This window comes from Pinus tabuliformis, chromosome 2_2 (assembly GCF_031772625.1).
Source record: "Pinus tabuliformis cultivar Carrire ecotype Pingquan chromosome 2_2, CPIR1, whole genome shotgun sequence".
In the NCBI taxonomy this organism is placed as follows: domain Eukaryota; kingdom Viridiplantae; phylum Streptophyta; class Pinopsida; order Pinales; family Pinaceae; genus Pinus; species Pinus tabuliformis.
In genome coordinates this window covers 671378100-671403311 of record NC_142300.1, presented here as the reverse complement: position 1 = coordinate 671403311, position 25212 = coordinate 671378100, and the positions used below count along the sequence as shown (strand labels likewise).

The window sequence follows — 25212 nt, the reverse complement described above, 5'->3', positions numbered from 1 at the left end:
TCATGGATCTTCTTCCATAATCCTTCAGCCGTCTTTTCTCCGAACACATTGAAATACACATTATTTGCTAGATATTGGCGGATTGTTGCAATCGCGTTTCTATCTAGCTTATTCCATTATTCATTTGTCATCGATGAGGGTTTCTTTGTTGTGCCCTCAACCGGAAAATACTAATCCTTCAAAATCAGTATATCCTCCATCTGTGATTTCCATAGGGAAAAATTAGCCCTGCTCAACTTCTCCATATCTATAACTGTTGTCTCCATTTTCAATATATTGATGCCCAAAAACAGAAAACTCCACTTAAAAATAAAACTTTAATTATTACTCTTTAAACTTTAGTAATAATGACCTTCCTCCTTTTAAAATACCCTTTTCAAAATTCCTTCTCCTTTTTAAAATATACTTTTCAAAATTCCAACATATAATTATGTAAATATAAAAACATATATAACATTTTAACCTTTTCACATTTCACACATACATATGTTGGTTTGTATATGTGCAAGATTGATAAAAAAAAATTACGAACTCCACGTAAAGCACTTACGTACTCCACGTTTTAGGCTTCATGGCACGTTTCACCATATGCCCACGACCTTTTTATTTCTTGCAACAACTATCTTAACGTTCCTTAGCTAGTTCCTTAGTTATTTCCTGAACAGATCCTTTTCCTGGGCTTTATTCTTTACAGCGATTTCCGATTTCCTGGACAGATCCTTCAATAGCTGCAGAGGTAACATCCAACGTTTTAATGAACGCTACCAGAGTAAGGCAATGGCACTAAGCGGCTTGCACAGTGGATATTCAACCCTACCTCTGATACCAGTTGTTAGTTCAGAGCATACATAACATGGAAGTAGATTTATACTCAAAAACTTAGATGGCAATAGCAAAGAATAATTTCAGAGACAGAAAATTGGAGAAACAACAAGATTACACGATCAAAAATAGTGGAATAGATAAAACAATCACTGGAGAATAGAAATCACTTTGCATTACGTAACAGGCCTGGACCTTGGCTTGCTTTCCTTGGCCAGAGAAATTACAAATTTATAGAGACTGAAGAAGGATCTAGAATCCTGCATGTGATTTAGATGGAGATCTAGAAACTAATGGCGGTGTGGAAGGATCTAGAATCCTGCATGAATTTGGCTTCACACTTAACAGAGCAGTGAAGCTATGAGTGCGTTGATAGGAGCCTCAAGGACTAGACAATCACCATTGCTAGCCATGCTTACTCTGAAACCCTGATTCGAAGGGAATTGAGTGAGTGAGTACAAGGAATTTGAGCCATCAGAGTTTTCCTTTGAATTGTTGAGGTGCTTCTACAAAGTGTGAAGTCTTGAGAGGCTACAACTTAGGGCATTGGAAACCAGGAGGACATGCTTGGCTACCAGGGAAACCTGGACTCTCAGGAGAGCCTGCGTATTGTAATTAGGAACGAGCACCTGAAGGTTAGACAGAACCAAAGGATTGCATATGCTGGGTAGTTCGATCCCCAGAGGAATTAGGAGAATTCCATCAGAATTAGGGAGCTTGGCACCAAATGAAGGGCAATAACCATCCACCAATGACTCGAGAGCCAACAAACTCCCACAGCAGGGCAAACTAGGGAGTACATGAACATCGAAAAGAAGAATGGCATGACTCATAGCTAGACACGAACCGAAGGTGGTAGAGGGACTGGGCATGTCGATAGTAGAGTTACAAAACCGATAAATAATGGGATTAAGTGTGTGATGATAGAGAAATTCCAAGGTATAGTTGATGGCCATAATGATATGTAGAGGGGCATATGTAACCACAAAGGATGAGAAAGATCGTTGCAGGTGAGAATTTAACTGCCTATACCTGATGTTGTAGAAGGGCACATGTCTATCTAGGTGGCTCAACAAAATGGGATGCTACATGATTGTCATGTAGAGGATTAAGAGTCATCACCCATGGTGGGGGATATGATTTTATTTGGTATTATTTTGCTTTATGGTCTAGATTTTGAAAATTAGTGAGAAATATGATTTATTGATTTGTGCCTTAATTTAAGGAGTCAAAGTAGAGTTTCTTTTTGTGCATGGTTGAGTTCCTAAAATTTAGGAGTTTCCCTAAAAATTAGGAGTGCATGATGCAGTTAACTGTTGTGTTGAAGACGAAGGTCAAGTTTTGATATTCTAATGTGAGTTAAATTGGGAAGTAAAAGCTTAAGTGGAGTTAGCCTCCTAAATTTTAGGAGGATCTAGTAAACCAATTTTCTTAACTAGAAAAGCTCTAGTTCAAATCCTTAATTAGAAAACTCAATAATTTTAACCACTTGAATTGCCTTTAAAAGAAGGAATGAAGGCACATTTTTAATCATTTTTTTTGTGAGCACGAGTTGGTGATGCGAAGCAATAGGAAGCATGATTTTTTGTGTGGAGCTTGTGAGATGAAGAGTGTGTAAGAGAAGCAACAATAGGAAGCATGATTTTTTGTGTGGAGCTTGTGAGATGAAGAGTTTGTAAGAGAAGCAGCAATAGGAAGCATGATTTTTTGTGTGGAGCTTGTGAGATGAAGAGTGTGTAAGAGAAGCAGCAATAGGAAGCATGATTTTTTGTGTGGAGCTTGTGAGATGAAGAGTGTGTAAGAGAAGCAGCAATAGGAAGCATGATTTTTTGTGTGGAGCTTGTGAGATGAAGACTGTGTAAGAGAAGCTTATGCACACATTAGTAGAGATCAGAAAAGATCAACAATCTTGCAAAGGTTTCAAGCTTAGATCAAGAAAGAAAGACAAGTGTGTCTTTCAGATTGAAACAATTGTATTTTATAAGAGAGCAGCAAAGATCAACAATCTTGCAAAGGTTTCAAGCTTAGATCAAGAAAGAAAGACAAGTGTGTCTTTCAGATTGAAACAATTGTATTTTATAGAGATCAATTGCTCAGTTTTTTCTATCAATAAAATTGTCAAACAAGTAGAGGGTTTTCCCTGTTGGGTTCCCTAGAAAATTTGTGTTGATTTTTTGTTTTTTTTTGTGAAATTATTTATGTTATATTTCACTGCTATTTGGTAGAGAAATTTTTTGTCTGTGTGGAAAGAAAAAATATTTTCATATTGTTCATAACATCATATCAAAATTTCATGGAAATTATACAGAAGCTATAATTACTAAGATAAAACAGAAAACCTATATCAACAAAAAAATGCTTTAGTAAAAATTTAATAAATAGATGTAATAATAACATTTAAATGAAGGGCATAAATATATATAAAACTTCATGTGAAGGGAAGTTTGAAAAAGAAACCTATCATTAAATATTTACATGATGGGTAGGAATGCCCATCAAATTTGTACCTTGGGTGTGAGCCCCTCGTATTGAAACATTTTCTTTAGCAACGACAACTCTGAACCATATCCATGCAACGAGTTTCATGGACAAGATACGACTATGAATAATATGGACAACACATTGTTGGGTGCACAATGACAATCTTGATTCAAGAGAAAATTCCTTCTGAAGGCTAAGAAAGACCCTAAATATGAGGTAAGATCTACTAAACTTGATAGCCATATACAATATATGAAATACCATGCTCTTATATGCAAATTTATTTATTTTTTGGCCCACTAAAAAGGAACTAGTAATATGGATACAACACAAATGGAAAGTTAAAGGACATGTGGATATAGAGTTAGGAGCCAAAGGCTTCTTTACTATCATTTTCAAGAACTTGGAGGACCGAGTCAAAGTCTTTGAAAATGGCCCATATTTTTTTAGCAATCATAGGCTATTCATGAGCTTTTGTGAAGAGGTATATTGCAGTGAAAAAGAACAATTCCTGGCGGCCCCAGTATGGGTCTGTATTTTTTCACTACTCAAAGAATTCTAGGATCCTTAAATCACTGACACAACTAGAAATACCACTACATCTTTAATGAACATCTCATAAGTAACAAGAAGAGGCCGCTATACTTCATATGTCAAAATATGTGTGTACATGAATATATCATAACCCTTGTAGAATACATTGAGATCTTGTATCAAGATGAAGTCTGTAAACAAACCCTAGCTTATAAACATGTGCTTTTCTGCTATAGTCATTGTCATGAATATGGTCAACTCTTCTAGGATTATCCACTCCTTCAGGAGGAGCCTAAGAAATATATATGACCAACAAATCTAGAGGGATTTCGAAGAGATGCAACAAGAAGGACAAATCAACCTCCAAAAAATATGTTTGTTAAACAAAAGGGGTAGTCTCTTTAATTCAAAAATAAATTCTCAATTATTAATGATCAAGAAAAAGAGCCAGTGATTCTAGAAAATATTATGGTCCTAGATTCCAAATAAGAGAGCATACAACAAAAGGTAACATCATAGAAAAGGAAAACCCCAAAAGATAACCATGAAACTTCAACCTAAGATGATGAAATTTTGCTTGAGTCTTAAGTTGTTAAACTGAAAGAGGAAACATATCTTATAGAAAAGGATTAATAGAATTTGTTAAACTATATTGAAGAGTGGAAAGCAAAAGATCCTAGTACAATTCTATAACATCAAAAACTCTAGTATCAATAAATCTAGCTTAGGATAAAAGATCATATTCAAGAATCAATGAAATAAATGGGGTCAACCAACAAGCGATTAGTGGTCCAAATTTTCTATATAAAATAAAAACTATCATAGAATAAAGAAGTTAAAGTACAGGTGGTGAAGGACCAATAAAGCTTCAATCAAAATGGTGGGAGATCATTTACTTAACATAGGACATGTCACAATTCTATCATAGTTGTTTTCCTCCTCTAAACACTCTTCTCAATGAAAATAATTTCATCGAATATTAGTGGTCTCATTAGTAAAGGAAAGCAGATACTTCTTAAGGAGAGAATCAAGAATGACTGTCTAGAAATTGTTATAATATAGAAGACAAAGATAACTAGTGATAAATTAGATAAATAACCCCCTATGTTGGAAAGGATGTGATCAATAACATGATGTTGTTGGAACCACTTATGGCCCAGAAAACTTATGGAATCCCCTAGAACTATCATTTACATACTAGATTACCATGCCTCACATCATGTTAGGGAGATTTCAATATATAGGAGCCAAGGATATTGGATGTCTTACTATAGTCTATGGCCCCTACATCTTGGTTGAAAAAATTAGTTTTCTTAAGAATATAATGGCCATTAGAGCCATTCACCAGGAGGAGCTCTGCTTATGGGGTGGGGACTTCAATCTAATAAAATCCCTTGAGGAGAAAAAAGGTGCTTATGGGGTGGGGACTTCAATCTAATAAAATCCCTTGAGGAGAAAAAAGGTGGTATCTGAAAATTGGATATAGAATCTCAATAGTTTAAGGACCTATTCCATTAACTCCAAGTTATGGATTTGAATACCATAAATGGTACATTCACTTTCAATAACAGACATGAAGGTATGGATCAAATTTCGTATGGAATAGATACATGCATTATCTCTGAATCACTCTTTCAAAAATATATTTTAGTGGAAGCATCAATTTTACCAAGTACCGGCTCAGATCACTAACTCATATGCTTCGAACTAGACCTTAAAGTCGCCCCTCATAACATCCCATTCTAATTCAAAAACTTATAGTTGCAAGAGCCATCCTTCTCAACTAAGGTTGAAGAATGATGGTTGGAAATTGATAGAAATGGGAGGAATATGATGCACAATTTCCAGTTGAAATTAAAATGAATTTAAAGTCAATATAAAAGAATGGAACAACTCTAATTTTAGTAATATATTCATAGAGGAGCAAGCTCTAGAATCCCAAATGAAAAACTTTCAATAGAAAATAATCACAGAGGGATGTACAAAATATTTGGATAGGGAAGAAGTACAACTGCTTAGAAAAATAGAGAAATGTCGTAAGCAAGAAGAAAGACTTTGGAAGCAAAATTCCATAATAATATGGCTACGATAAGGGGAAAAGAACAATGAATATTCCATAAGGTAATGATCAAGCATAGACACAACAAAAGAATCTTCTCTTTAACAACTACAAATGGGGGCTAACTTGTCACCCACGCAAATTTGGAGTGGGAATTGGTAGCATATTATCACTCTCTTCTTTTGAATCCATATCCCAATCATCGAGTTGCAATTCAAAAGATAACTTCAAATATACTGACCCTTATAAAACTATCCCAAATTTATGCCCTGACAAGGGAATTCTCATTTACAGAAGTGAGGAAGCCATAATATCTATGCCTATGAATAAAGCTCTTTAGCTAGATGGATTTACAACATACTTCTTTCAAGAATGTTGGCCTTTTTAGGCCCATAAATTCATTCACTTGTTGAAGAATTTTGATGCTCCCATTGAATATGGCTAGGACTTAATTCTACCTTCCTCACTTTGATCCAAAAATTTGATAAATTCAATTCATCTAGTGGCATCCATCTTATCACCCCTAGCAATGTCATCTACAAAACCATAAATGCAGTCATGTCTAACCCTCTTAAACCCCTTTTGAGCTCCATTATATCTCTAAAACAAACAATATTTGTGGAAGGATGATAGATCCTAGACAATATCATAGTAGCCCATGAAACAATACACTCTTTGAAAAAATCCAAGAAGGCATGGATGATGATTAAGCTTGATCTATCAAAGGCATATGATAGATTGATTTAGTGTTACCTACTTCAAGTACTTTGAGCTTTTGGATTCTATGAAAAATGGATTGCATGGATTAGATCCTTAATCTCCACCCCCTTTTTTGATACTTCTAAATGGATTGCCTAGATCCATTATCAATCCCTCAAGGGGGATTCTATAGGGAGATCCTCTATCCCCATTTCTACTCATCCTAATAGTAGAGGGCCTTACACAATCTCTTAAAGAAACTATGAACCAAGGAAATCTCAAAGGGTTGCACTGATATAGGGAAGATCTTCCAATAAAACATCAATAATTTTTCAATGACATCATGTTTTTGGTGTACCATAGGCTAAAGAAGCCAATATTTTGAAATAAATCCTCAATAATTTAATGGAAGCATAAAGTACATCCATTAATCTTGAAAAAACACAAATATTTTTCTTTGATACTAACATGAATGTTCCATCACTTGGTTTTCCTAATGGGATTCCAAATTATTTGTCTAATAGATAAATATCTTGGTTCCCCATTAGTGAAGAGCTCATAACAAACCACCCATTAGCAGAGCACCGTGCAACATATCTCACAAAAGCTAGATAGCTAGGTTTTCCAACTGTTAAGCCTAGTTGGATGGTTAGTGCTATTGAAATCATTTTTGCAAGCTCTTCCTTTGTACCTTCTCTCCATAACAGAAACTCCTAAAGCTATCCTTAGATTGATCAAAAACATCTATATAAATTGTTGTCACTCGCTGCAAAATGTGTTTTCAGTTGCCCAAAGTGTAAAAGAGCAGAAATGTTTGCAGCCATATTCCAAGCCATAGACGCTCTTAAAGCTTAATCGGACCATCTCCATTGGATAGGGCTCAGAATAAGCTTTCCAACGATATGAGGAAGGCCAAAAATGGACTTCTAGATCAGAAGTTAGATCAGATTGAAGATACCCTTTGAAAGCCAGAAAATAAAGAGAAAATGACTAAGGGTAAGGCTCATCGCAAATCGCAGTGGGAGTCTTCTAAAGTAGCAATAGTGGAGAAAAGTAAAATCAGTGACCATCGATCACCAATATCACAAATCAGTGATTGATGGGTCTAAGCAACGATGAGGAAATCAGAGATTTGGGGAAAACTAGCGATCGGCGGGTTCGGGCATATCGACGATCGGCGAGTCCAACGGACCATTCTTGAGAAGTTGCGGGAGGAATGTGCCGATGGTGTTAAAATGGCAGGAGGGCCAAAAACAAGTTAATAAAGGAAATTTGCTGCAAAACTAGAGAAGGACGGGCCTTTTATCTATCCTCCAACAAGGCACGTGGCAAAATACCATTGGTCACAATGAATCCACATGGCAGCTGACATCAGCATGATGTGGTGGTATGGAGGACACGTGGCATGCAGATCTGGAATTTTTAAGGGTCCAAAGAGGGCATATCCGGGTGACACATGTCACCACTCACAAGGTGACACGTGGAGAAGTATGACGTTATCTCGCAATTCGACAATCAGAGGTCCCAGCTCATCGCATATTGCAATCGCAAGAGTTAGGAGGGTGTAACTAGAGGCATGGATTAGAAAAGTATCGATTTCTGATCTCCGATAAGGGCGTTGGCCCACGGTCACATAAAGGGTCGAAGAACCCAAGGGCTATCAGCGATCGACAAATTGGAAAAACCTGATATCACATCATCCATAGTTAATTCCCTGATTGGAAGTCACCGATAAGAAGCCTTCGATATTGGGTTAAGCACCCAGTCATATGAAAAGACATGCAGACAGGGGCTAAACCAAAAGGGCACAAGGAGCATCGACAACTCGTTCAACAACACCTTTAAAAGTAAAAGTCTCGCTGCCGTAAAGCCCTGATAGTATGGTACAGGGCTTTGAAGGTGGGTGGGTCGATCGCTAAAGTATTGAATGAAGTATGGTTCAACGGTAAATCAATATGGGGGGCTTGAGAAGACTTAATGGCTCGGCATAGAGCTCCACTCAGATACGAAACGAAGCACTGCCCGAAAAAACTCTTCTTATGCTCAGTGACAAGCAAACACAGTGATCACTATTAGCTCCAAAGAGTGGAGAAGTTGGGCAGTTAAGGCGAAAGCAACAAGAACTGGTCAAACAACAGGAAATGAATCATGGCAGAGACATGGCCTGATCAAGGGCCTTCACGAGAGCAACATAAGGACATTTTCCTCCATCATCATTCAATTTACCTTGTTTCTATTTTTTGTAATTTCTGTTTATTCTATAGTTTTTATGTATTTCCAAGAAAGGAATCAAAACCTTAGAAATCATTTTGGGCAACAGAGTTAAGGTAGACCGAGGCAACCAGTCCATCAGACAACTGAACCTTGGATGAGATATTTTGTAACTATTAATTCAAAGCTCCCCCTCTTCTTATAAATAGGGGGAAGAAACACTTAATAGAGGTTCCAGAATTCTGCACCCACAGTGGTCCCAATTCTTTGGTTCCATTTTGGTTCTAAATGCTTGTTCATGAGGGACTTGAGCGACACACACCGTGAATGTAATGGATTGGTTATTGGGACCCTTCAAGTATTAATGAAGCTATTCTAGTGATTCCAAGCAGATCAATGCACATTATGTTTCTCCCCTGTAAATATCATGTCATATATGTTTTTTCTCTGAAATAGGGTGATGAAGCCGCAGGTTTCAACCTTGTTCATGATTGTATATTTGTTACCAAGTAGCAATAGTACCTGTGTTAGATACAAATTTAATTTAGTACTTGTAATGTGCACATATTTGCTTAGCCTTTTGGATACAAATGTGCCCATGAGTATATGGCTTGAAACCCTGACTAGCGCTCCACTCCTGCCGCTTTTTCATCTCTTCTCTCTTCCATATTTATGCTGGAACATTGTTTCTTAGGATTTTGTTGACAGCCCTATGCATCAAATTCCCTCCTTTCTTTCCTCCTCTTCATGTTACTACAATGTTGATATTAAGATTGCCCATTGTTTTGTGTCGGCCACCAGAACAAGGCATTTCTCTTTGAGGTTGACCTAATTTACCCCCTGAGCATTCAGATCCATGTGTTGGCTTGAGTTTACCTTCATGAAGGCTTATTGAACCAAGCCCCCTTTATTCTTTTTTTAATTACGTGACAATTGGAGTGCTGTAGAAACCCCCTCATAAATAATCTTCCATGCACTCCTTTATCTAAGATGTCCTAAGCACTGGTTTACAATCAACCCAGAGACTGTCTCTAGGAAGTTTTCTATGTCTCCCGAAGCACTTGTGCAACAGATGTCATTGACAAGGACATAAAGGTTAATTAAATGACCGTCTTGACTGGCATTGACAGGGACATAAAGGCTAATTAAATGACCGCCGTCTTTGATAAATTAAATGGCCGAATTGAGTGGACAGAAGAGGGTCGGTAAGCGCCTTTGACTCTGCTCTCCTTCAAAATTTGTGAGTTGTGTGTTCATATGCACCTCTCATATGAAGTCCTCCTTGTGTGAGCTTGAAATTGTAAGGCAATAACGCTGAAAATGGGTAGGTTTCAAAATGTATGGCCTAATTGACAGGGACATAACAATAAATTAAATGACAAGGAATAAATTTTTGCCTCCATGCCCCAGTGGAGTGGAATCAGGCCAATCTGCTTTATTATCTGTAAATGCCTGACTGCCTCTGCCACACTCTAAGTCAAGTCAATACACTCACTTTTCCATTATCGTCGTTCAATTGCCTCTGGAGCTTCATTTTCTAACATATATGTCAATTCATTCATGAAAGCTATGTCAATGACAATTTTTTTGGGAAGTGTGTATAGAGCCCGAGGAAGGAATTGTCTAGAAAATTAAAAAAAAATTAATAAATTTTGTAGTAATAGTGTTTGAATTATGCTTTTGATGGTGGAAATAGATTTAGCACCATCAAAAACATGTAACCCAAATTTACAAAAATCTATATAAAATTTTATTGAAATCTACCCAAAATTATCAAAATCTACTTCTCACCTAGGTGGAAAAACCTATCAAAATCTACTTAAAAAAATTCCATAATTTTCCAAAAAAACACAATCCGATTAATTTAAAATCATTTTAAAATGTGCACATCGTCACTGACGTCCAAAAAACACAATCCGATTAATTTAAAATCATTTTAAAATGTGCACATCGTCACTGACGTCCACTTAATTTTTAGAACCTTCAATTTGTTGGACAAGATAAAAATTTAATTCAAGTTCTATCACCGCGTCGTACTACTAAAGAATTTTATCTCTTAAGATTCTGACAGACACATGCGGGAGGAGTGTGGCCAGTGGCCGACATTTTCATCCGCATTTTGATTGATAACTAAAATCCATTTGCGGTGAAGTGCTTTGCATTTGGATCTGAGGGCTGGTTGTAAGCTCTGCCGCACCAACGTGGAAGTATTGGCTACATGTTTATTGGTGATAATTAAAATAGAGAGTTGTTACTCTTCTTACGTGTATCATAAAATTTTATTGCGATGGAGATCATACACGTATTATGTATTTGTTTGAGTCACATCTTAGTGATTTGCATTTTGTATTAATCAAATATTTTGGTCGCAGTGAATATTCTTATTCTTTACAATGCAGAAAATATTTCAATTAGAGTCTAGTGGGTCCTCTTGCTACTGGTTTATTCCATTTATACCTATATTGCTTACTTTTGTTTATTGTATCTTTCTTTATGCCCGGTCAAAATTGAAGAAATAGTTAGAGACATCATGAACCAAAATTGAGTCAATATAGTTTTGATTCCCCAACCTATGTATGTTTGAAGCTAGGATTTATCATTGCATTCACATTCTATTGTCTATGTTTAGGATGCATAAAAACAATCACCATCCGGACATAAAAGCAGCTAGGATTTATCATTGCATTCACATTCTATTGTCTATGTTTAGGATGCATAAAAACAATCACCATCCGGACATAAAAGCAAAGGCATGAGGAAAGATTGCTTCATTTTTGTTTAAGGAAAAACAGTTATGTTTTTTTTTTAAATAAATGGTCTTTTTGTATGATGAAGCGAAAATAATTGTGGTGGGTGGTTTTAAATAGTTATATTTTTAAGTTTTTGTTTGGGATTAGGTGAAAATAATTGTGATTGGAGGTTTTAAATACTTATATTTTTAAATTTTTGTTTGGGATTGTATCGATATTCTTAAACCAACATTATATTTTGATTTTTTTACAAGAGATTATTTCTAATAATAAAAAGTATGTCACAATATGTATGGAACTATTGAATGTTTTCCATATGATTTTTATATTGAATTTAATTAACTTAGATTTATATGATAAAATTTTTCAAGGTGCAAACTTTTTTTTTTCTTCAAGTTTTATATCCGAGAGATCCCTCTCAACACTTGATAGATAGCAAATTAACATGGATCTAAGTTAATTTAGTTAATTATAATTTTTACTTTTATTTTTATGTAATTTGGTTAAGTCAAAATGTTTAGATAACATAATATAACACAATAGGCCATTACAACATCTCTTCCATATTGGGATGGAAAGTCGTAGCTCAATAATAGTGAATTATTCACATCTATGTTTATTAGTTCAAGTGTGTGTGTGTGTGTGTGTGTGTATATATATATATATATAAAAGTCGGAGCTCAATAATAGTGAATTATTGACATCTATGTTTATTAGTTCAAGTGTGTGCATATATATATATATATATAGTTTTCTATGAAGACAAAGTTTAATAGTGAATTATTCACATCTATGTTTATTAGTTCAAGGTGTATATATATATATATATAATTTTCTGTGAAGACAAAGTTTATGCACATCAATTTTTTTTATGAAGATAGCATTTTCATTTGAAATTTGCATAATTTAACCGAATAAAAGTATACATAAATTTTATATTACCATAAAACATAACTCTATATATATAAGAAGGAAATCCATGTAAATATGTATGTGTGCATGATAGAGAGGGATATATATTAGATATATATTTATAATTCTATATCTGATATATAAGCAATTCCAATTCCAAACTGAACTAGAGAAAATAAAAGGAGTTAAGCATAAGATGAAACTCCAAGATAAACACATATTGCATGGTGGCTATATACTTTAAGATAAACACAAGATATGCATTCACTAAGGAGACTATGGGTCTTTGAGCATGGTAAAAAATGTTTGTCTTTGACCTAACTAACACTATTCAAACCCACACCATGCAAAAGGTTCAAACTCATGTGCTCAACTATGGGCCATCTCTATGCTATATAAAAAAACATATGTGGATAGCATAATTAGATTGAAGGGTCTTTTAGTTGTTCAATAACTAGCATTTGCACCAGACGTTGCAAAGAAAAAGTAAAGTAAAATCGATGCAATATCTGCACAACATTATAATGTTTCAAAATGATATATTTACAATGTCTAAGATCATTCAATCAACATTTATTACCACGACAAAGAACAATATAAAGGTACTTTCCTTGGACATAACATTTGAAGTGCTTCCATGGTGCTGGATAATTTCTACAATAAACATATGATAGTTATTGTATAAAAATCAATATTGGAAACTAGTTGCAATTCTTCTAATCAAAATCAACATCACAATTACAATACTGGAACAAATTGAAATCATCAAGCTAAGTCTAAGCAATTGTAACTCCAAAAATATCTAGAGACTAATACTAAAAATTACTTGTTTGATATCATGTATCATTCTAGATGTATTATAAATAAAATGCAGCCTTTGTAATATTACCTTGAAATTGTCAAGCTAAGTCTAAGCAATTGTAACTCCAAAAATATCTAGAGACTAATACTAAAAATTACTTGTTTGACATCATGTATCATTCTAGATGTATTATAAATAAAATGCAGTCTTTTGTAGTATTACCTTTTTACACAATGTATAACTTATGTGGTAATGGTAGAACTATATGTCATCTTGCCATGACCTTTGGGCAATTAGCTCTTACTATATAATTACTATATGTCATTTTGCCATGACCTTTGGGCAATTGGCTCTTACTAAATGAAATGAAATAATGAGGTGAAATAAACTCAAATTTTGGGACCTTTAGTTCGTAAATAAAATGATCTATTGCAAAAAAAACATGGAGTTCGAATGCAATATAATAGCACTATCAATATCTATAAGATATAATTCTATCTTTAAATGGCTACATTTAGAAGTTATTATTTCAATTGGAAACTTTGCATTAAAAATTAACAATAGAAGTGCAACGACAATGGCAACAATGAACATTTGTTTGCTAAATAAAAGCTTACAACAATGTATAATAGCACACCTGAAGGTACCTACCACGAGGTTCACGTGCTTCATTTGTTTGCAAAGAACCATAGCCATGGCTATAAGGGCACCTTGACGAACAAAATCTACCACATTTGATGTTAATGGTTCCAACAGCAAAATGGCCTCACTTAATGTTGTGGCTGTACAATAGACCCACTGCCAAGGTTGCTCCATATCTGACATGTGGATTATATGACTAAGACAGTAAAGAAACTATTTGTGGGGTCTGTTAAATTTGCAGAGTTTGATTTAGCACTAGCATAAAGGACCCAATGCCAAACATGTTGTTCGTGATTGTGATAACCAGTAATCTTTTTACAGTTCTTGATAACCATTAAAGCAATTGGATGGCCAACAAACTTTTCTGTTTTTTGATTTTACCTCCACATTCGATAACCATTAAAGCAGTTGGATGGCCAACAAACTTTTTTGTTTTTTGATTTTATCTCCACATTTGAATACGTCTCATCTCCCATCCCATTCCCTCACATTCCATAACTAGGACACACCAAAAGAGAACATAAAACAAATCACAGGAAAAGAAAAGAAGGCAAATCTAGCATTTGTTTTGCTTTGTATAAACTTATAATCAAATTACAGAGTCAGTAGTAGAAAAAAAAACATGTATACCCATGATAATCAACAAAAATAATAACAATACGCTGCAATTTTTACAGTCTTTTGCTTAGGTGAAGTGACCAAACACTATGTAATTGGCAAATGTCCTTTGGATTAAGAAGCGATACATCTAGCATTTAGCACTTGAGATAAAGGATGCTTTTAGTGCAAGAGAAAATCAAGTTTCTTTGTGTTATATTGCTAGAGTTGCTTCCTAAATCTCCAACCCCAATCTTACCATAGAGGACCTTAAATATTCAACTCAATTTATGTTGTTCTTTAGGAGGAATCCATCCTATTATATGTTTGATAGTTGGCTTGTTGGAGGACAAGGTCTTTTGATGAGATAGTAATCTCATAAACTATTTTTAAAGAGACAAGGACCCTGTATAGGGCAGAGCATATCTCGGCCAAACATTTTTAGCACATGACAATCATAAGAGGCGATAACCATGTACAAGGGAGAGCGTATCGCGACCTAACATTTTTAATTGCTTGTAAACATAAAATCTTTTAAAGGTAACTTTGGAATTAACGATCAGGAGTATTAATGCTCCAGTTAGTAGATAGAGGTAGGTGGCCATAGCTACTAGATTTTCACACATATCTCCTAGTGTTTTGATATCTGTGAGGATAGATGAGTTACTATCTATCTTATTTAGTCCTGAACAAATAAATACTTAGATTTTCATGGCCCAGCTAGTGACATTTTTGATATCTATGATGTCCCCAAGATATATAACCACCATGTTCAATATAAAATGAGGGTTCATTGTGTGCTCTGTCTACACTTGAGATTAGACTAAAAAAATACTACTGCCTTCCGAAGAAGACTGCTTTGCATCTGCTTCATATCCTGCCGGAGAATTTTGTACAAGATAGTTTGACCGATTCCTTTTTCGCCTGAAATAAAATGTTTGAGGCAATAAGTTGGCCTCACCGGAAGTTTTCAAGAACGAGAACCTCAAATATGAAGCATTCGGTGAAAAGTAAGGGGAAAAATTTGCATGTTTCAAAGCTTTACATAGTTAAAAATCAAACAAAAAGCAGAGATACTAAGCAGTTTACCATGTAACAAAACACTCGGATGTGCCAATAACAATGGTGAAAGCCTTGCGAGCCGTTGCCTGTTCAACTGGCAGATTGCCTGCTTTCACTGCTGCTTCTGTGTGCAGACCAAGAAAATCCCCACAGTTCAGATCCAATCCTGCGATGTCCAGGCCAATTCAAGTATAAATTTCAGTAAACAAAAACCAGAATCAAATGGCATTTTCTATTAGATAAGATTCAATGTGGATTCATGAGGCAAAATTTAAAGACATTAACAAAGTTGGAAAATTCTACAACAACTAAAATTAAGAAATCCATAAGAGTATAGACCAATGCAAGCTTCAAAATGTTAGAATCAACTAGAAAATCCCAGAAAAAAGAAAATCGATGAAGAAAATTTATAATTGAATCGTTTTACCATAACCACAAATCTAAATTAAATTTCAGTCAAAAAAAGGATGCTCTTTCTGAGGCTATTTTCAGGATTTTCTTTAGAGAGCATTTTATAGCTTGGGAGTTTCTATATATACTTCCCAAACCTCAGGAAACAATGGCAACATGGGTACTTGATAAGCATGGAGATGCATTTATGCCCCAAAATGAAATTTAAAAAGCCCTCCTTAGGATGAACACCATTTGAAAAGAATATAAGCTGTCGAAATGGAAAATTTAAAGTGGGTATTTCAAAATATCCCTGGATTATATGCTCCAAATCTCACATTTGCAATGGTTGCTCCCCCAGCTTGACCAGGATAGCCCACCTAAAGAATACCTGAGATCTTGTTATTATCCTTTGCAAAGGATATATCAAAAGGACCCCAGACATGATCACAAGAATTACAGGTCCCTTGGATGCAGCAGAAACTTGGGATATGAGCTGCTGTTGCTGGCCAGGTAACAGCAAAGTCGTTCTGTCTAAACTTTCTTTCTCTAATGTTTCGTCTCCACCTACTATCAACACTCTTGCATCTGCATTTCCTGCTGTCTGGACTGCCCCACCTAACAAATTGTTTCCACTGCATAAAACATTTGCACACCCAGCGGCGTAGAATAAAAACTTAAAGAATTGTAAAACTGAAATAAACTAACATTGGTATCAGAGCGTACACACTTATCTCTGCCTTGGTGTGTTCTGCTTACCAAAACGAGTTGTTATGAGAACGAAAATTACAGATCTTCCACTTTTATAAACAACCACTATTCTATTCGTGCCATGTTTCACATATTCAGTCTACCCACTCTTCTGGAATACATCCATTGCACGATAGCTTTCCCCAGGTGGGTCATCTCAGAAATTATATATATATTTTTTATTACTACGAATCTATAAAAGCTACATTCACGCATTTGGCTTTAGAATATGATTCGTTTAATTTCCAGATTTTATTACTCTTGAGAAATGGTCTTAATCGACCCAGGTCTCACATGATCTCTCATTTCCATATTTGAGTACTTTTTTGAAATGGCTTTGGAATATATTTTATTTCTGAGAAGACACATATAAATCGATATTGGTCTCTGCATATTATCACAAATTTATGATACATTTGGGGTTTAACAGTGGGGTCGTGGTTTTTTTGTCTTTGGTATATGGTATGTGATTATAGCATCCGGCATGATTTGTATGGAACTATAATCTGGAATGAATCTCTGATACCAATGTTAGTTTATGACAGCGATTCTATATGCGGAATAAAAACTTAAAGAATCGTAAAATTGGAATAAACTTTTATGCCCAGTGAAAATGCAAGCAAAAATACGATTCTTTACATTCGGAATTAATTTCTTTAAAGAATCAAAATGAAGGTTTAATGCCCGAAGAACGACCTTGAAAGGGAACAAATGAAGAACATTCCATATGCTTCTGCTGTCGGAAGCCTAATGTATGCTCAAGTCTGTACAAGACCTGATATTGCATTTGTTGTGGGAATGTTGGGACGATATCAGAGTGATCCAGGTTTAGACCACTGGAGAGCTGCAAAGAAAGTAATGAGGTACCTTCAAGGAACCAAAGACTACATGCTTATGTATAGACGGACGGACAACTTGGAAGTAATTGGTTACTCAGATTCTGACTTTGCTGGATGTATTGATTCACGTAAATCAACATCAGGTTACATTTTTATGATGGCCGGTGGAGCTGTATCATGGAGGAGTGCCAAGCAGACCTTGATTGCCACTTCCACTATGGAAGCCGAGTTCATCTCCTGTTTTGAGACTACTTTACATGGTGTATGGCTTAAGAGTTTCATTTCTGGGCTTAGAATTATGGATTCTATTTCTAAGCCATTGAGAATATATTGTGATAATTCAGCTGCTGTTTTTATGGCTAAAAACAACAAAAGTGGGAGTCGAAATAAACACATCAACATTAAGTATTTAGCTATAAGGGAACATGTTAAAGGAAAGAAAGTGGTCATTGAGCACGTCAACGCTGAGTTGATGATCGCTGATCCTTTGACTAAGGGCATGCCACCATTTAAATTCAAGAATCAGGTAATGAATATGGGACTTGGTTCCATTATGTAGTTTCTCATTGTATGGAAAATGTTATTTTAATGAAATTCTTAATTATTGTGATGTTTTTTCTCATATTTATGTGCACCTTAAGTTGATTTGAAAAAATTCATTTAAGAAGGACCAAGAATAAACATAAGATTTATTCATTAAGAAATTGTTGCCACATAAATTATAATAAGAATAAATACATAATAATACATGGAAGATAATACTCGTCATTAGAGGACTTATCGCCATGATTCATGTATCTATTACTTAAACAGATTATCAATGGGTTTTAAGTTGAGACATTAAGTTTGGAAGTATGGACCAAGTGGGAGAATGTTAAGCTCCATTAATTTTTTTACCAACTGCTGCCTACAATTACGGAAGTAAACTGCAGTCTTTCCTTAATTTCTGGAAACCAACTGCAGTAATTTCCTTAAATTAAGGAAATCAACTGGAGTTAATTAATTTTCTTGTTGGGAGCTTCTGAAGTGGTCCATTACTCCATCCGGAGTTCTCTACCTTGATCTGTGGAACACCTAACACATAGCCATCAAAAGCTTGATGGAAGCTTGGCTATAAATTTATCTGTTTGGTCCCCAAGCTAGCATCTCAATCCCCTTCAGTTTTTACACCATCAAGCTGAGAGAGCAGAGCTTGGAAGTGCCTTTAGACTTTCTGTATTCTTTTCTTTCTGCTTGGATGAAGATTGTGTTACGATATTTTTAGGCGTGGATAAAACAAGGCAGGAGTTGCTGCTCCTCATTTGAATGACTTTGGATTGAAGCTGGAGCGTTGTTTTCAATCAAGAAAGCAAGTGGACTGTGGAAGTGTAATATGAAAGTTTTGGTTTGCAACAAGAGCGTTATCAATGGCTGGAGGTAATTTATTTTCCCTGGGCATTAAACCTTCATTTTGATTCTTTAAAGAAATTAATTCCGAATGTAAAGAATCGTATTTCTGCTTACATTTTTACTGGGCATAAAAGTTTATTCCAGTTTTACGATTCTTTAAGTTTTTATTCCGCATATAGAATCGCTGTCATAAACTAACATTCTCCTTCATTTGGGGTGGATGGACATAGATTATGCTATTATGAAAGATGAACCACCGACACTCACTAATACCAGCACTGTAGCGGACATCACGCTTTATGAACGATGGGAGCGATCCAATCGTCTAAGCATGATGTTCATTAAGACTAAAATTTCAACTAGTATTCGTGGTTCCGTTGATTAGCATGAAAAGGGTCAAGACTTGATGAAGGCCATTGATGATCAATTCATCACTTTAGACAAGGCACTAGCAAGCACCCTAATCATGAAGTTCTCATCCCTAAGGCTCACCAGTGTGAAAGGTGTGCGCGAGCACATCATGCAGATGAGGGACACTGTGGCTCAATTGAAGAAACTCGAGGTTGAAATATCAGAGTCTTTCCTAGTGCACTACATCCTGAACACCCTTCCACACCGACCTTTCAAAATCTCATACAACACACATAAGGATAAATGGTCAATTAATGAACTCATGACCATGTGTGTTCAAGAGGAAGAGAGACTGGTGATGGAACTGGGAGAGAGTGCAATGCTGGTAACGCGTAGAAAGGGCAAATCTCAAGCCAATCGGAAAGGGAAAGGTCAAGTACCTCCCCAAGCCGATATTAAAAAGGATTCCAAGTGTTTCTTCTGTAAAAAGAAGGGACACATGAAGAAGGAATGCGCCAAATTTCAGAAATGGCTTGTGGACAAAGGTAATTTAATCTCATTTGTTTGTTATGAATCTAATATGGTTAACGTCAATATTAACACATGGTGGATTGATTTTGGATCAACAATTCACATTTCGAATTCCTTGCAGGGTTTGCAAAACCTAAGGAAGCCAGTGGGAAGTGAGCAAAGCATCTTATCAAGAAACAAGATGGGCTCGCATGTGGAAGCTATAGGAACATGTTATTTAACTTTAAGTAGTGGCTTTGTTTTAGAATTAGAAAATACCTTTTATGTTCCAAGTTTTTCTAGAAACTTGATTTCAGTTTCAAGGCTTGTACCTTTTGGATATTCCTTAAACTTTTCAGAAAAATCTTTCAGTCTATTTTATAAATCTGATTATGTTGGGAATGGTATTTTGTCTAATGGTCTTTACTGCATTAATTTACAAAACAATGTCACTTATGATTCAATGCATGTTCACACTGGCACTAAAAGATGTGTTATTAATGAAGATTCCTCTAAATTATGGCACCGGAGACTAGGTCATATCTCCATAGAAAGAATTAAAAGATTGGTAAATGAAGGGGTACTTAATACTCTGGATTTTACTGATTTTGAGACTTGTGTGGACTGCATAAAGGGAAAGCAGACCAACAAGTCAAAGAAAGGTGCCAATAGGAGTTCGGACATATTAGAGATCATACATACTGATATATGTAGTCCAGAAATGGACTCACATGGTCAGAGATACTTCATCTCCTTTATAGATGATTACTCACGATATATGTATCTCTACATGCTTCATAAAAAGAGCGAAGCATTAGATACCTTTAAGATCTTTAAGGCTGAAGTAGAGAAACAATGCGGCAAGAAAATTAAGATCATGAGATTAGATAGAGGTGGAGAATATTATGGTAGATACACAGAAGATGGACAAGCACCTGGGCCATTCTCTAAATTTCTTCAAGAGCATGGGATTGTTGCCCAATACACCATGCCTGGTTCACCCGACCAGAATGGTGTAGCAGAAAGAAGAAATCGAACATTATTGGACATGGTTCGGAGTATGCTTAGCAGCTTTAGTCTTCCTATATCCTTGTGGACTGAAGCACTTAAGACGACAGTGTATATATTAAACCGAGTTCCAACCAAGGCAGTTCCTAAAACACCATTTGAATTATGGAAAGGTTGGAAACCGAGTTTGCGACATATGCACGTTTGGGGATGCCCGTCTGAAGTGAGAATTTATAATCCACAAGAGAAGAAGCTGGACCCAAGGACCATTAGTGGGTATTTCATTGGATACGCTGAAAGGTCTAAAGGTTACAGATTTTATTGTCCATCTCACAGCACTAGGATTGTGGAATCAAGAAATACAAAGTTTTTTGAAAATGACTTGATCAGTGGGAGCGATCAAACCAGGAACATAGTTTCTGAGAAGGATCATTCAGAGTTTCAACCTTCCACCTCAAGTGATAGATTGGTTATTGTTCATAGCACCACTCAAGTACAAACTGTTGTTGAACAACCAATTGTTGAAGTTCCACAAGCTGCTGACGACATTTCAGTAGATCAGGTAGTTCAAGAGTTGCCAAGAACTTTTGAACAACAAGTTGAACCACATACTTCTCAGGAAGATGATGGTACAACATTAAGAATATCTACTAGACCAAAGAGATCAACAATTCCTAATGATTATGTTGTGTATCTACAAGAATCTGACTACAACATTGGAGCCGAAAATGATCCCGAGTCATTTTCACAAGCCATGAGTTGCAAAGAATCAGAACTATGGTACAATACCATGAAGGAAGAGATGAATTCCATAAAGAGTAATGGAGTCTGGGATCTTGTTGAGTTGCCTAATGGTGCAAAAGCCATTGGATGTAAATGGGTCTTTAAGACAAAGAAAGACTCATTGGGAAACATTGAGAGATACAAGGCAAGACTTGTTGCTAAGGGATTCACTCAGAAAGAAGGAATTGACTACATGAAGACTTTTTCTCCTGTATCTAAGAAAGATTCCTTGCGCGTTATTATGGCATTAGTAGCCCATTTTGACTTGGAGTTGCAACAAATGGATATGAAAACGACTTTTCTTAATGGAGATCTAGAGGAGGAGGTTTACATGAAACAACTTGAAGGATTCCCCTCTAGTGATGGTGAGCAATTGGTTTGCAAGCTCAAGAAGTCATTATACGGTTTAAAACAAGCATCCTGCCAATGGTATTTGAAATTCCATAATGTAATTTCTTCTTTCGGTTTTGTAGAAAACATTATGGATCAATGTATATACCTGAAAGTTAGTGGGAGTAAAATTTGTTTTCTTGTTTTATATGTGGATGACATTTTGCTAGCAACCAATGATAAGGGTTTGCTACATGAGGTGAAACAATTCCTCTCTAAAAATTTTGATATGAAGGATATGGGTGAGGCATCTTATGTCATTGCCATTAAGATCCATAGAGACAGATTTCGAGGCATCTTGGGTCTGTCACAGGAAACCTATATTAATAAAATTTTAGAGAGATTTCAGATGAAGGATTGTTCACCAAGTGTAGCTCTCATTGTGAAGGGTGATAGGTTCAATTTGAACCAATGCCCGAAGAACGACCTTGAAAGGGAACAAATGAAGAACATTCCATATGCTTCTGCTGTCGGAAGCCTAATGTATGCTCAAGTCTGCACAAGACCTGACATTGCATTTGTTGTGGGAATGTTGGGACGATATCAGAGTGATCCAGGTTTAGACCACTGGAGAGCTGCAAAGAAAGTAATGAGGTACCTTCAAGGAACCAAAGACTACATGCTTATGTATAGACGGACGGACAACTTGGAAGTAATTGGCTACTCAGATTCTGACTTTGCTGGATGTGTTGATTCACGTAAATCAACATCAGGTTACATTTTTATGATGGCCGGTGGAGCTGTATCATGGAGGAGTGCCAAGCAGACCTTGATTGCCACTTCCACTATGGAAGCCAAGTTCGTCTCCTGTTTTGAGGCTACTTTACATGATGTATGGCTTAAGAGTTTCATTTCTGGGCTTAGAATTATGGATTCTATTTCTAAGCCATTGAGAATATATTGTGATAATTCAGCTGCTGTTTTTATGGCTAAAAACAACAAAAGTGGGAGTCGAAATAAACACATCGACATTAAGTATTTAGCTATAAGGGAATGTGTTAAAGGAAAGAAAGTGGTCATTGAGCACGTCAGCACTGAGTTGATGATCGCTGATCCTTTGACTAAGGGTATGCCACCGTTTAAATTCAAGGATCATGTAATGAATATGGGACTTGGTTCCATTATGTAGTTTCTCATTGTATGGAAAATGTTATTTTAATGAAATTCTTAATTATTGTGATGTTTTTTCTCATATTTACGTGCACCTTAAGTTGATTTGAGAAAATTCATTTAAGAAGGACCAAGAATAAACATAAGGTTTATTCATTAAGAAATTGTTGCCACATAAATTATAATAAGAATAAATACATAGTAATACATGGAAGATAATACTCGTCATTAGAGGACTTATCACCATGATTCATGTATCTATTACTTAATACAGATTATCAATGGGTTTTAAGTTGAGACATTAAGTTTGGAAGTATGGACCAAGTGGGAGAATGTTAAGCTCCATTAACTTTTTTAAGCAACTGCTACCTACAATTATGGAAGTAAACTACAGTCTTTCCTTAATTTCTAAAAACCAACTGCAGTAATTTCCTTAAATTAAGGAAATCAACTGCAGTTAATTAATTTTCTTGTTGGGAGCTTCTGAAGTGGTCCATTACTCCATCTGGAGTTCTCTACCTTGATCTGTGGAACACCTGACACATAGCCATCAGAAGCTTGATGGAAACTTGGCTATAAATTTATCTGTTTGGTCCCCAAGCTAGCATCTCAATCCCCTTCAGTTTTTACACCATCAAGTTGAGAGAGCAGAGCTTGGAAGTTCCTTCAGAATTTATGTATTCTTTTCTTTCTGCTTGGATGAAGATTGTGTTACGATATTTTTAGGCATGGATAAAACAAGGCAGCAGCTGCTGCTCCTCATTTGAATGACTTTGGATTGAAGCTGGAGCGCTGTTTTCAGTCAAGAAAGCAAGTGGACTGTGGAAGCGTAATAGGAAAGTTTTGGTTTGCAACAAGAGCGTTATCAATGGCTGGAGGTAATTTATTTTCCCTGCGCATTAAACCTTCATTTTGATTCTTTAAAGAAATTAATTCCGAATGTAAAGAATCGTATTTCTGCTTGCATTTTTACTAGGCATAAAAGTTTATTCTAGTTTTACGATTCTTTAAGTTTTTATTCCGCATATAGAATCGCTGTCATAAACTAACACACCCAGAGCGGCGTAGAGAGTTTTAGTTTACGCTGAAAGGCCCTAGAGGGGGGTCGTGTACTTGCATGGAGTGTCTGCCAACAATATAAAAAAAATGGATTATGTAATCCAGGGGATATTCGGTAAATACTAAAATCTAATGTTTTCAAGTTTCAGAAAAAATGAATCACCATCTAATGAATCCATACCAGTATAGTTTCCTATCATTGTTTCGGTGACATTTGCGTTGGGGCCAATAACAGCCAAGGAGTGGACTTTGTTAGCAGCCAATGGCAACGAACCATCGTTCTTTAGCAGCACTATCCCCTGCCTCGCAGCCTCCAGCGCCAGCTGCTGATGTTCGGTTGTGCACACATCCTTTGGTCCAAGGTTCCCATATGGTTGCTTGGCTGGATCCCCATCGAACCAGCCGAGGCGCATCACACTGTGAATCTAAAAAGATCTGCATCAACAACATATTTTGGCAGCTTCCCTGCTTTCACCGCTACTTCTGTGTGCAGACCAAGAAATTCCCCACAATTCAGATCTAATCCTACGATGTCCAGACCAATTCAAGTATAAATTTCAGTAAACAACAACCATAATCAAATGACATTTTCTATTAGATAAGATTCAATGTGGATTCATGCCTGGCTTCCGTGAAGAAAATATGGATTCCTAAGAGGCATGAACCCTAATTTTTTAGGTTAATGTAGAAGCTAAGGTTTCATATTTATTAAGAATAGAAAATTAGTTACAATGGGCACCTAGGTTACTGTAATGAATTTCTTGTTGGCATTATGTTTTCTGGTATGACTGTATGTTACAGATGTTGTACTTGATGGCAACTCCAGTGGTAAGGCTCTCAGTTTGTTGGAAATTAAGAAGGACGCGGGAAATCGGTTTAGAAAGTGCGTCCCCGCAGGTATACCATGCAGAACCCGCGTCCAGGGACGCCGGCCAGCCGTTCAGGGGGTGCGTCTACACAGTGCACACATTTCAAGGCAGAGAAAAAGCACGTGGGGGTTTCTTGTGTGATATCTAGCCGACAGTTTTGTGTTTCTATGGTGTCGGCTCGTGGTATTGTTCC

At 36.1% G+C, this 25212-nt stretch overlaps 1 protein-coding gene across 1 annotated transcript; it reads right to left on the bottom strand.

Annotated features, from left to right (window-relative positions):
- Positions 1 to 15028: 15028 nt before the first annotated feature.
- Positions 15029 to 24799, bottom strand: LOC149194417 (putative beta-D-xylosidase). The gene is made up of 2 exons (XM_089407590.1): positions 24332 to 24799; positions 15029 to 15737 (listed from the first exon to the last, which is right to left on the bottom strand). Exons 1-2 carry the CDS (start codon positions 24561 to 24563, stop codon positions 15595 to 15597), a joined length of 375 nt encoding a protein of 124 aa, XP_089263716.1. The 5' UTR covers positions 24564 to 24799; the 3' UTR covers positions 15029 to 15594.
- Positions 24800 to 25212: the final 413 nt, after the last annotated feature.

Excerpts from the sequence above, each read along its gene's own strand:
- LOC149194417 (XM_089407590.1), bottom strand. The coding sequence starts at position 24,563 with ATGCGCCTCGGCTGGTTCGATGGGGATCCAGCCAAGCAACCATATGGG. Across the intron at positions 15,738-24,331 it reads AATGATAGGAAACTATACTG|GATTGGATCTGAACTGTGGG; the intron begins GTATGGATTCAT and ends TGGACATCGCAG.